Genomic DNA, 13,427 nt, shown 5'->3' on the forward strand with positions numbered 1-13,427 from the left:
CCGACGCCGAGGTCGTGGAAAGCTGGCGCAAGGAGAAAGTAAGGGCTCGTCTCTTTTCCTAGCAGCTTTTCGGTGGTAAAGGTACGCTTACTGCGGGCAGAAAACTTCTGCCCAGCGGGGACTATCAAGTAGGAAATACTAAAAAGGTATTTGTGAAAGATATATCTATGAAATTCCAACTTTCTGAACTTTTCGGTAACTGTAATCGTAGCAAGCTGTGTGTGCAGAAGGCGTTTCTCTCCTCGGCCTCTGCTGCCTGGATCTTGGATGTTACGAACAGGGTTTGCCTCTGAGAAAGCGAAGGGGCTAGGACGCTGGCTCCGAACTTCTCTTCCAAGTTGCTCGGGGTTTCAAGCTGGAGTAGCACATGATCTTGAAAATGTGAAGCATTTCCTAAAAGTCAAGTAGCAGCTGGAGCCATTTCTTGCTTATAATTTGTCAGGAGTGTATTAAGCTTATATTTTCCATTTCTTGCAATATCCTTCACATTATGCACGTTGAGATCTTGTCCAATATGTAAAGAGGTTATACTGGAAACCGGTATTCTTGCTAATTGCTTTGCTGTAGAATGCAGTGGAATGTAGAGAAATAGGTTGTTTCTGTTGCTGATTGCCTTCTAGCAAAACACGTGAGTTATCACACACACACATTATATATATATTCACAACAATTAAGATACACGTTTGTATCTTGACTACCATGAATCACAGATGTTGAGGAAAGAGAGAATTTCCCTTTAAGGGTAGTGTTGCCATAAAGCAGTTTCAGTAAAGGAAGAAAGGTCTGTGATGCCTGCTTTCTAACTCCTTGACTGAAGAAATATGAAAAAAAACCTGCTGAATTATAAATCTCCTCCTCCGATGTCTGTGCCAAGTTAATTCTGTGGCTTCCCCTTTCACAGAATTCCTTGACACAGATTTATGGAACCCACTTGCTTGAGTGCCAGTATGTATCTGTAGGAGTAACAAAGCTGACATTACACTGGAAAAAATAATGGTACAAATATGCAAAGTCTTCCATGCGTGTATGTTTTTAGAAAGGGAAGACATGGAATGGTCATCGACATAAAGCAACAACTGCCAGATATTTTTTATTTTATAAATGGAGAAGTACTAAATACAAAGGATGTTGCTTTTATTAGTTGTATATATACTGTGTATATACCCTAGCGCAATGTAACAATATTTAGATCTGACAGTTGTAAACTTTGTCTAATGAGGAAAATGCAGAGGAATCTCAAGACTTTCTATGCACAGCCCTACTAGGTAAATTTATTTATAGTTTGAGGAAATGTGACAGTAATCCTTCCATGTCTGGACCCCAGGGATAGGTCCTATTGTGAAAGTAAAATAAAACTGCAGCTCTCCATTTCCACTGCCTCACAGTGATTCTGTTGCCATGTAAGCCAAGGCCACGAATTAAAAATGCACTTCCTGATTCTCAGAATTAGCGAGTTCATTCTGTTATTCTGTTATACTCAAGGTCTGTTCATTTAGGCATTTGCAAGATAAGAGCAACAGCTCTTGCACTTGGAATTCAGCAGATTATTTTGGTAATTGTCAGGTTCAAAATTAAATCCAAGGCTGCAACTGGGCTATTAGTGTTTCTTTATGGAAAAATGCCGTTGTTAAGTGTACTGTGGTTTGCAAGTTAATGTTTCTGTTTGTTAATAGGTTATGCCTAAGGCTGTACGTAATCAGAATAATCTTTTATTAGTTATTGAGGTAGTTTATTTGAAAATTAAAAATTTAATTGAAAACAGGCAGTTCTAACCCTGTGCTACTCTTAGGACACGTTTTCTTTGGGGAGGGGGGATGGGGGTGGGGAAGCTGTTAGTATTTCATTATAGTGATTCCTGCCCTACACACTTTGTGACATCCTGTGTTTAAAGTAACAGCCATTGTGGTGTTGCTCCTAATGTTTTCAAAAAAGGTCCTGTGTGTAGTTTAATATAAAGTAAGATAAACAAAAAGTAGTTAGTTTACATTTTTTTTTTCTAAGCGTTGTTGCTGTTACATAGTTACTTCCTTCAAATGCTACTTTATATGGCATTGAAACAAACTGGCAGTGTGACTATTTCAAGTATCTTTTAATTATGGTTGAACAGATTTCTGGGGTATGAGTGACTCAAAGCAGATAAATTCCCTAAGACGAGCATGAACAATGTAAATCGGAGGAGTCTTGAAAATCTGCTGTAGCAAAATATTTTTTCATACTCACAAGAACACATGAAAGTTTGTACACATAATATATCTCTAGACTTAATTTTACAGGCTTCCCTGTGGTCTATAAATGCAAACAGATTTCAGTAATGTTAATATAATCAAGCTGTTATTATGGTCTAAGCCACTGTTATTCATAGCCAATGCATGCTTGTAATTTATTCTTCTCAAAAAGATTGTTTTTTTCTTCCAAGCAGTTCAGATCGAAAGTAGCACTATATATATATATTTGTGGTTTTTTACTTGCTTGATATAAAAAATTAATTTCATAGTTCTGCAGTCTTTTTTTTTTCAGGAAAAGGGATATGAAGCAAGCACAAAGTTGCTTGTGGGCAGCAGACACATGAGCTGAATCCCTGGCTTTTGTCCATTTGCTGTTTTTACTAAGTCTGTTGATCGGCTTGCAAGACCCATGCTAATATTTCTTTTTACTTTTGATTTACATAAAGGGATATCTGTTTATTGCAGAGGTATTTAATATTTTATAGTGAAAAAATATTTTACAGTGAATGGTTTTGTCTCTATAATGTAGACTGTGATGTTTTGAAAACCTTCTGCATATGTTTTCATATACATCATTTGTACCTTTCCTGAAAATTCAGTTTTGTGCGGATACGTTATTACAAACTGTTTACTATGTATATTTTCAATCATCCTTTTTTAATAGATATTCAGAAACATGATCTGGGGACTTCTTTTCCTGTTCAAATCTGTCTTCACTTTCATATGATCTGTTTCTTAAATTCATGTTGTACATTTCTTCCAGACTGGCACTTAGATTTAGTCAAACTTAACAATACATGCCAAACGCTCTGGCCTGCCTGCACTGCAGAACCTCTGCAGTGGTGACTGTAATGATTGTGTTTTCTCCCTGGTAGTTTAGGAGGAATGCCTGAAGAATTTAGTTTCTAGTGAGACGAGGAGCCAAGTCTGCACTGCTCATTATGCTGGAGTAGCTAGCAGAATTCATCAGTGGAGATACTCTGGACGTCAGCAAGGACTATTTTTCTTGGAGCAGTTATCACACCTCTCCTGGTGACGTGAGCTAAGCCAACAAAAGCAGGCTTTTTTGTTGGCTTAGCTGTCTCCAAAACAGGAGTCTTTCCAGTGCAGCAATGACAGGCAGTAACCCATTTACTCTCACAGGATTGTGAGCCACTGTACTTTTACATTATAAAACTCTCTGTGAAAGAGTTGAAGCTTTTTGTGCATAAATTAATTTTTTTGATATAGCTCAAAACAGTTTTTATTGAACATTCTACACTCAACCCAACAGGATAATTATATTTATATAAACATACTGCTATTCCTTAATTGTATGTGTGTACTTTTAGATGTATTTAGCTAACTGACAATACCATGGCTAATTTATTAAATAAAATGAAATCTGTATCTTAAACTGTTCTTTGGGAACATTTTGAGCTAACAAAATTGAAGCTTTGAGAAATTTGGTCTCTAGAAGCTCATAATTTCAAATAAGCTTCTGTAGGTTTGACTACTAAAATACTCTTGAAAGTGGATGTGCATGGATTGTGAATGAAGTTGAATTCAAATTCTGATAAATTTTGATTAAAAATTTTTTTTTTTTTTAATATACTCACCAATGTTATCAATTTGTTTTGTTTTAACAGGAAACATTGGATGCTCTGGTAAAGTCTGAACATATGACAGATGAGATCAAAACTCAGTTAAATGATCTTTGTAGATTTTCCAAAGATTTGAGTACTTATTCTTCAAAAGTTTCAGGGTTGATTAAGGAGTATAACAGGTACACATTCATCTTGTTTATAGTTAATCAATCCTGTGTGTGCGTGCGAGCATGAGCTGATTTTTAGGGAGCCATTAATTAGAATTTTAGAATTAGAAACAGAGTAGAATCATTATTTTGATTTTGGCGTCAATAGAGGTGGTGCAAAGTAGCAGTTTGTTGTGTTTTTTTTAACTAAAAGTCAGGCTATGCCACTAAACTCAGCTGGAACTAATATATATCCACACCTGCCCTATTACAGGAAAAATCCATGTAAGAAACTGGGAGGTAGCACTATGGCTGATTTGTTTGAAGGGGAAACAAGCTGTATCAGCTATTTAAGTTTTTTTTTTTTTTTTCATTTTGTTCTTCAATTTAATTCTTCTTTGACTAGCCGGTTCATTGAAACAGGGCAGCTAGCATTTGCTTGCTTTCTTTCAGGTCACTAGCTGATCTATTTGGGAGTGTGACACCTGCATCTCAGACACAGGATTCTGTTGTTTCGTGGGGGTTGGAGGGGGGGTATAGGGGGGTATGGGAGTGGTGTTTAAGGCTTTTGGCTTCTGTAGTTTCAGAAGAAGGGATTGATGACCCAGATTGATCCCTTCTAACATTACGAACTCTGCTGAGCCACAGAAGTTAGAACTGTAATCGCTGCAGTTCTGTGTCCTGTCCCTAGAGACAGAAAGGGACTTGCAGAAACTGTTTGTGCTTAGGTGCACCAAATCACTCTCTGGAAGCACTTACACCTGTCTTATCTGTGACAGTTATGTCCCAGTCTATATGCTTCACTCTTAAGGAACTTGAAAGCTTCTAATGGATTTCCTGGTGCCTCAGTGAAGTGCTTAAATTTGATAGGAGGAATCCAGGTTAACCTAACCTTACCATTGTATTTCGGAGAACTAAGTCATAGCATTGTCATCTAACAGAGTCCTGCCTTTCCTCCCTCCCACGCTCTCTTCTGCTTCCCTGATGTGATAAACCCAGCCTCTGCCTGCAAGCTTCAAAAGGATGTCAGAGCAAAGAGCAGATCTTGCAGCAAAGATTTCGGATGGCTTTCAGGGATTTCCAGCAGTGGCTGGTCAATGCAAAAGTCACCACAGCCAAATGCTTTGACGTGCCTCAAAATATCAGTGAAGTTTCAGCAAGTCTGCAGAAAATACAGGTAACTCTATAGCAATAAATTATTAGTCTAAGGGAGACCCAATCAGTTTTGTGTAAAGGTCAGATTGAATTCTTTGTTTAATTACTAATTGTTGTTTATTTTGTTATTGACAACACTAAAGGAGACTAATTGCAAAGAAATAAACACTTATTTTTTTTTTAATCTAGTTTGTTTCGCTTAATTGTTGGGCTACAGTTTGTATGTACTCGTCTCTTATAGTATTTTTACTTGTTTGTTTCTTTTTTACAATGGGAAAAAAGAAGTCTTTTAATGTAGGTGCGTACTGTAAAATGAGAATGATATCAGAATCAGGACTCAGTACCTGGAATTATTTCAAAGTTATGTAAATATTTTTCCTCCTATATGAAAATAGAGCCCCTATAGTGCAAGAACAGAGTTTAAATGTATGTGGTGCGAGCAGGCATTTAAAAAGTGTATTTTTTACATAAAGCTAAAACAAGCCCAAACTCATCTGTGGAAAGAAATGCCAATTAAAAATTATTTTAATCAAACAAGTGAAATAAATATTTTTATGAACAGAATATAGCTATAATTTTAACTGAAAATTACATAATGAGGCTGTTAAACTTCAGTTAGATAGTATAACAGAAGAAATTCATATCAGTTTTCAGAAAATACCAAAACCCAAATAATTTACTCCTCCTTTTGGTAAATTCACTTTCCCTTGCTTAAATGGTTTACATAAAAGCATAAACAATAAATACTGTGTTAATATATCACATCTTTAACTGCCCCAAAATGAAAATATGTTTAGATGAAATATCAGATGAAAAAATCCTAGTAGTTCTGACATTAAATGTAAGAGGTTTAGCAAGGTGGGTTTTTTTCCAACAGTGATATGATTTTTTTTTTTTCTTGATCACTGCAGCCCCTTCATAGCATAACTGCTTTAGGACTTCTAGAGGTGTCTTGGTAACCTGTATAAACTTAGAATTTAATTTTTGTTAAAAGTTAATGTTTTGTCTGTTAGCACATTTGACATTAAGGCAATTGTGTCTTTGATTTTAATATATAATAGAACTAGAACTAGGTATCTCAAAGCTAACAGACCTTTTGCATTCCCTACTAAGACTTCTAGTGTAACAGAATCAGAACCCTACGTAATAATTTTGTATCAGGTCTGTTATTTCTGAATGTGAATGTAACAGTATCTTTACGGATATAAATCTATTTGTGTATCACACAGACTCACAGAATCATTTAGGTTGGAAAAGACCTTTAAGATCATCAAGTCGAACCCAGCACTGCCAAATCCATCACTAAACCATGTCCCTAAGCACCGCATCTACACATCTCTTAAATGCCTCCAGGGATGGTGACTCCACCACTTCCTAGGACAGCCCATTCCAGTGCCTGACAACACTTTTGGAGAAGAAGTATTTTCCTAATATCCAATCTAAACCTCCCCTGGTGCCACTTGAGGCCATTTCCTCTTGTCCTATCGCTTGTCACTTGGGAGAAGAGACCAACACCCACCCCTCTGTAACCTCCTTCCAGGTAGTTGTAGAGAGCAATAAGGTATCCCCTAGTATAATCACAATAGTAACAGTTTAAAATATTAGTATTTAAGACTGCTAAATTCCTTTGAGCCCTAAATGCTCAGAAAGTATTTTAATAATTACAAATTGTAAGAACATTATCCCAGGACATTGGAGTGTAAAAATCTGACTACTTTCTTACATTTCTGTATAATTCTTTCACATGCATTTTTCCATACACTTCTTGCACACCAGCTTTGTGCAAGATTTCCAACAAGGAAGGTAAGCTAAGGATGCAGAGGAATAAATTGCACAGCTTAGCTGTTGCACAGGGTCTAAGCATCAGCCCGCACTCCTACACGCTGTCACCCATGGGCAAGGTTTCAGTCCTCTGTGTGCCTCAGAGTGGGCCCTGCCTCCTACTGTTACCTGCACCAGAATACTGCTTCTCTGAAATGAAACTGGTACCACTTACTGCACCATGGAGATTTAAAGTATAATACCCAACTATATGACCAGTAATTTTCTCATGAAATGCAGAACAATCCTGGAGACTGTATATATACATTATTTAGATGCATGGCACTTCTGGATTAAGCAGCTGTTGTCCCTAAATCCCATAAATGTGAATGATATTAAAATGGAATGTACTGGAAGATGAGTTAGCATGTAAATGAGCAGAAACAATAAACTCTTATCCCTGTTAAGTTTGCTGAGGGCTTACCTTTACTGGGACCCAAACATCACCAATTTCTCCTTTTAGGAATTCTTATCAGAAAGTGAGAACGGGCAACAAAAACTGAACCTGGTAGCATCCAAAGGAGAACTGCTGTGCTCTGTTTTACCAAAGGAAAAGGCTAAAGTTATCCGGGACAAATCTGCTACTGCTAAAGAAGATTGGAAAAATTTTATCACCACCCTTCACCAGAAGGAAGCTTCATTGGAGGTATTGAACTAGTCACAGTGCGAAAAGACTGGATCTAAATTTCCTCTTAAGATGTGATAGAACTAATAAATAGCTGTTTTCAAGAAGTGTCATTCTTCAGCTTGCATTTTACTTTTGTTTACTTACATCCTTATGACCTGATTCCAATTTGATTCAAATGGGGTGTTGCATGCAGAAGGGTGTTCTTCAGAGTAGCTGAAGGTAGCAAAGACAGCAGGTGCTCAAATTCTGTTTTCTTTTCTTAAGGACATTATTAGCACAGATTTCTGACATTGTTGCTGATTAAATAGTGCCAGTACAGTGGGTAAATGTTGTCTCTCTTATTGCAAACTGGTGAAATGTAGTGATTTTTCAAGCAAATATTTAAAACCCCAGTGCCTTTCTCTGTTCAGGACTCAGTTAAACCAACACATACGATGAATGTCTTAAAAACATAATCTTTTTTAAGGCTGTAGGTTTTAAGGTCAAAAGGTCTTAGCTGGAATTCCCTGCGTAGCATAGGAGAATTAAAGTTCCTAGACGTTCCTTTTTCAAACAAATGCCACCTAACCAACTGAGAAAAAGTTTAAATACATGTGTAGGAAAACCTTTCAAAGAAAATTCTCAGGTAGCAAGGACTTACCTTTCTTCATATCTGGGTTGCCATGGAAAGAGAATGTCCTCAAAGGTTAGTCTTTTTAAGCCAAGCATTTTTCAGTCTCCTGGGCTTAGTTTTTCATTCTGCTATTTAAATTTAGTGATAAGGCTATAGCTAAAAAGAAAACTAAATCAGTCATAGAATCATCATAGACTGGTTTGGGTTGGAAGGGACCTTAAAGACCATCTAGTTCCAACCCCCCTGCCATGGGCAGGGATGCCTTCCACTAGACCAGGTTGCTCAAAGCCTCATCCAGCCGGGCCTTGAACACTTCCAGGGGTGGGGCATCCACAGCTTCTCTGGGCAACCTGTTCCAGTGCCTCACCACCCTCTCCATGAAGAACTTCTTCCTGACATCCAATCTAAACCTCCCCACTTTCAATTTAAACCCGTTACCCCTTGTCCTGTCACTACAGACCCTTGTAAAAAGTGCCCCCCAGCTTCCTTGTAGCCCCTTCAGGTACTGGAAGGGGCTATAAGGTCTCCCCGGAGCCTTCTCTTCTCCAGGCTGAACAAGCCCAATTCTCTCAGCCTGTCCCCATAGCAGAGGTGCTCCAGCCCTCTGAGCATCTTCATGGCCTCCTCCAGACTCACTCCAACAGGTCAATGTCCTTCTTATACTGGGGGTCCCAGAGCTGGGCACAGTATTCCAGGTGGGATCTTGGGGAAAAAAGTAAAAGTAACTAGGGCAAAAGAACTACACTGTTCAGGTTTCTATTCCATATAAATTATTTCAGATGCACCTTTTTTTAAGCAGACAGAATAAGGCTACAAGAAAAATATGGAGGCACTAAAGCAATGCCTAAATATGCCTTTATGCACACATTTTTATAACCAAAATTCTGCAGTATAAAATAATATAATCAGAAATGATCCCCAGGATTGGGTTGAACTCAGCCACACATCACCTAGGAATAGCCCGTTTAAGGAGGGGCCAACATGAATGACTACAGTCAGATGTTAGGTAAGTTGTATCCTAAATTAGCCTTTCTTCATACTGCCTTAGCTGTGTGAATTAGACTTACATTGAGTCAAAGCTCGTTAAGATCTGTAAAACTTTCAGTTCAGAGGAAATATGTTTCAGTCTCCCCTCAACCATGTAGGAATGTCCTACCATTGTTGCCTCTATTTTGCCTCTTAAAGAACTGCGCTCTCAGACTTTTCTTTCAGTGTCTGTTTGTGGGGTGGAAAGGAGCAGAGATGGTGTAATTTTCCTGAAGAGTTGTGTAGTGTTTGGCTGCAATTGTATATCATTTCTGTGTGCTTGATCTGTGTATTGTGCATTACAGTTATGCTCACTGCAGTGGGACTGTTGATAGAATTGTGCATATCTTCCCAGAATTTAAAGATCCAGATGAAGGACTTTGAAGCAACTGCTGAGCCTCTGCAGGAGTGGCTGACCACAACTGAAAAGATAGTACAAGGAAGTAGCAGTCGGCTCCATGATCTTCCTTCCAAGAGGAGAGAGCAGCAAAAGCTGCAGGTGACTTCTTAAGCCTTTTTTAACACAGCCAGACTTTCCTGTCCCATCCTCCTGGCCATAATGATCCCTTAAAAAAAGCTTGATCATTCTAGCATCCTGACGTCTAAATAAGATGACAACTCTTTTCAAGAATTGCTGTTGATGATCCTGTTCCATCAGGTTTTGCATCTCCACGTTTCTTATGACATACTGCTTCATTGCTGTAGCTGTGTGGTGTGCCTTCCTCAGCAAGCTTGCCGTATGTCACTTCTGTTTTTCATGGGGCCTTCATGCTTCTCTGTTTCCTGCTTTCTTGCACCCACTCTTAATATTAACGTGCTTGTGCTTTACAGTCTGTCCTTGAGGAAATAAGCTGCCACGAGCATCAGCTCAACAGGCTAAAAGAGAAAGCTCAGCAGCTGTGGGAAGAACAAGCTGTCAGCAAAAGCTTTATGCGCAGAGTGTCTCAGTTGTCTTCTCAATATCTTACTCTAAGCAATCTGACAAAGGTAATGCACCCAGTGTATATGCTTTCTAGCAGTTCACTTGATGTATGTGGGGAAAAAGAGAGATTGAAATGTGAAACAGTGCAGTTGTCTTGCTTGTCTGCTCTGCGGTATGTCTGAGCTGTCTTGTCTTTCACACTGGCTTTGAAGAGTGGGAAATAAGGACCTGGATAATTCCATGGACTGTCAATAAAAGGAATTGTGATTTTTAGTTTGTTTTTCAAATGTGTTTTGATTAAGATGTAAACCTCACCTGATTAGTCAGGTTTGATTTTGATTATTTCAAGCTTTGAAAACATTTTAGTTTTGTAATAAGTGGCACTGGAAAGAAGTATTTTTCAAAACCTTGGGGGGTGCTTTTTTGGATTTTTTTTTGTTGTTGTTTTTTGGGTTGGGTTTTTTGGGTTTTTTTTAGAAAATACACAGTACAGAAAAGTTGTTATTCATTGCATCCTATAATGAAGATGAATTATTTGCATTGTAAGCATCCTCATCTAAAACTAATAGATTGATCTTCTAGGAAAATTATCTCTTAGGCTGCATTTAAAGGTTCAGGGGGAGGCATAGGCTAAACTCTAAAGTATCAGGCTAGGAACTGAGAGTTGTGCCTGTTTTGTTGAGTGGTGCTTGACACACTTCCCCATTTAATAGTTCTACTATCTGTATTATGTAAACAAGTAAGAAGGTCTTTGTATTAGGACTGTTACTTTTCACAAAGTTCCAGTCATGAAGGGGGCTTGATATGAAATTAGGCTTATAGTTACTACAGTAATAAGAACAATTAAGGATGTAGGAAGTGTGTTATGGGATTACCATTCAATTCCAAAAATATTTATGTTTGGACAATTACTAGTTTGATGATTTCTACTTTTCCGATGGAAATAAAAATTATACAGCATATCTAGAGCTGTATGACTTATGGAAGATGATTGTATACATGGCCATAATAAAATTTCATGACTGCAAAATGAGAAATGGAAAGAGATGCATGAGTTACATCAACTTATGTGGACAGAACTTGTAGGAGATGTCAGGATGAGGAGTTAGAGGTGGAGGATACAGATGATACAGCCTATGAGAGAAATACTGAAATTCTTTGGATAGCCATGGATGCTTGAGAAAGATTCCTCTCTGTAACTTCCTAAGCCTGTTTCACTGGCTTGACTACAGTTCTCTGTCACTGTGTGAAATACACCCTGCTCTGTATTCCTGTTCACGTCAGGCCTTTTAGCAATGTAACTTAGGATTCATTTTTGATTTGTATGAGTGTCAGTGATTTTTCGGAAGAATGGTTATGACAATGGGAGTCATTAAGGAAAACAGGTCTTTCTTTTCCAAATATCAACAGAGTAATGTTTCTGCAGTGGCATAACTTCACAGGCTTAAGTCTGTCTTGTGCACTGGCAAATTTCAAAAGTTATCTTCAGTTGCAACATCGAAAGGGAGTTTAGGTGTGATTTACCAGATGTTTAAGACAAAGTGAAACTGGAAAACTCTCATCTGCTTTGGATGAGAGGAGGCAATTACATGAAGACTTACATTTAGAAAACAAACAAAAAAGGCATTTCTGAAATACTAATTTGTATGTTATGTTTGGACAACTCGTTTGCATGTGTGTATACAAAATTCATTCCATGCTCAAGTAAGTGAGCATGCACAAGGGCCTGTAGTTGACAAGACAAGGGGTAATGGGTTTAAGCTGAAAGTGGGGAGGTTTAGATTAGATATAAGGAAAAAGTTCTTTATGGAGAGGGTGGTGAGGCACTGGAACAGGTTGCCCAGAGAAGCTGTGGATGCCCCATCCCTGGAAGTGTTCAAGGCTAGGCTGGACGAGGCTTTGAGCAACCTGGTCTAGTGGAAGGTGTCCCTGCCCATTTCAGGAGGGTTGGAACCAGATGGTCTTTAAGGTCCCTTCCAACCCAAACATTTCTATGATTCTAAGTGTACTTGTAATTATCGATGTATGAAGAGAACTTCTGACTATAGTTTATGTAACTCATTCTAAAACCCATAAGTAGGAATGTGGAATAAGCAGTCCTTTGAACAGCTGCTGGTGCTAATTGCTGTATGAATTGCAGGAGAAAGTTTCCAGGATGGATAGAGTCGTAGCAGAGCACCAGCAGTTCTTGCACAGTGTCAAGGACCTCCAGGATTGGGTGGCTGATGCAGTTCATATGCTGGATTCCTACTGTCATCCCACTGCAGACAGAAGTGTTCTGGACAGCCGGATGTTAAAGCTAGAGGTATGGAAACAACAGACTCCAAAACCTGCTCTTTTTAGATCTAAGAAGCACACAAATATAGGGTACCTTATGTTAGTTGTTGTGTATTAGCATAGCAACTGTTGTCCCTCAGACACTGATTTTCAGTTTACTCAAAAATAACTCTTTTTATAGAGGAAAGTTAATCATTGGAAGTTTTCCCTAAGAAGGATATACAGACCTTTATGACATGGAAAACTTCATATATGCAAATTCTTAAAAAACTCAAAGATGTGTGGCTGCTGAAGGTTAAATGGAAGAAATAGCATATTAATTTCTGTTAGTTTAATATATTATTTCCTAGATCTCACAGGTGATATGGATGATTTGGAATAGCTTTTCTATAATTGTTTGCCTTAAAAATGGTGACTACAGTTAGGAAAATAGAATCTATTGTTATCCCTGAACAAAGGATATTGAAGAGCAGTACTCAGAAAACAATACTTTTCATATTATTAATGTCTCAGATTTTGAGCCATGGCCAAAATGTGGGCAAGTCCTCAAAATTATAAGGGTACATCAAAAAGCAAGAGATTGTAGCAAAATACTAAGGTTATGTTTTGCTCTTTGTTTATTGAGGCTTTCAGGTTCATGCTTTCAGGCTTTTCATGATTTTGCAGTGTTAGAAGCTGTTTGCAACCGCGCAGCTCCAGGAGTGAAAGTCTCTAAGCTGGTGTTGCTGGTAGTCTACTGAGTTTGTATATTGGTACATATGTGTAACACATAGACCTGTAGAAGAGCTTTGTCAACACATCATGTTTTCTCTGGGAATGAATCCTCCTGTTTTCCATCTAAATGACATTCACTTTGGAATGGTAGCTTTTCCATCCAACAGTACCTTCTCTGATACACTGTAAGTACATGCAGAGATTCCATGAAAACCCAGTCTACTAAGATTATTTTTTCTTAATGGCCTAAAACTACCCTTTGAAAGTAAATTTTTTCCTTGTGAAGCCCAGCCATGAATCTCACTGTTCCTTCT

At 38.1% G+C, this 13,427-nt stretch overlaps 1 protein-coding gene across 1 annotated transcript in view; it reads left to right on the plus strand.

Annotated features, from left to right (window-relative positions):
- Nucleotides 1–5: 5 nt before the first annotated feature.
- LOC104509642 (nesprin-1-like) overlaps nt 6–13,427 on the plus strand; it is a gene marked incomplete at both ends in the record, with an annotated part of 54,287 nt that continues 40,865 nt past the window's right edge. The window contains 7 exons of the mRNA XM_010151656.1: nt 6–38; nt 3,854–3,990; nt 4,957–5,134; nt 7,397–7,579; nt 9,556–9,699; nt 10,032–10,187; nt 12,263–12,427. Coding sequence (XP_010149958.1) covers nt 6–38; nt 3,854–3,990; nt 4,957–5,134; nt 7,397–7,579; nt 9,556–9,699; nt 10,032–10,187; nt 12,263–12,427 — 996 coding nt within the window. The remainder of the gene's footprint in view (nt 39–3,853; nt 3,991–4,956; nt 5,135–7,396; nt 7,580–9,555; nt 9,700–10,031; nt 10,188–12,262; nt 12,428–13,427) is intronic.

The sequence above is a fragment of the Eurypyga helias genome, unplaced genomic scaffold, assembly GCF_000690775.1.
Source record: "Eurypyga helias isolate BGI_N326 unplaced genomic scaffold, ASM69077v1 scaffold37275, whole genome shotgun sequence".
Lineage (NCBI taxonomy): Eukaryota > Metazoa > Chordata > Aves > Eurypygiformes > Eurypygidae > Eurypyga > Eurypyga helias.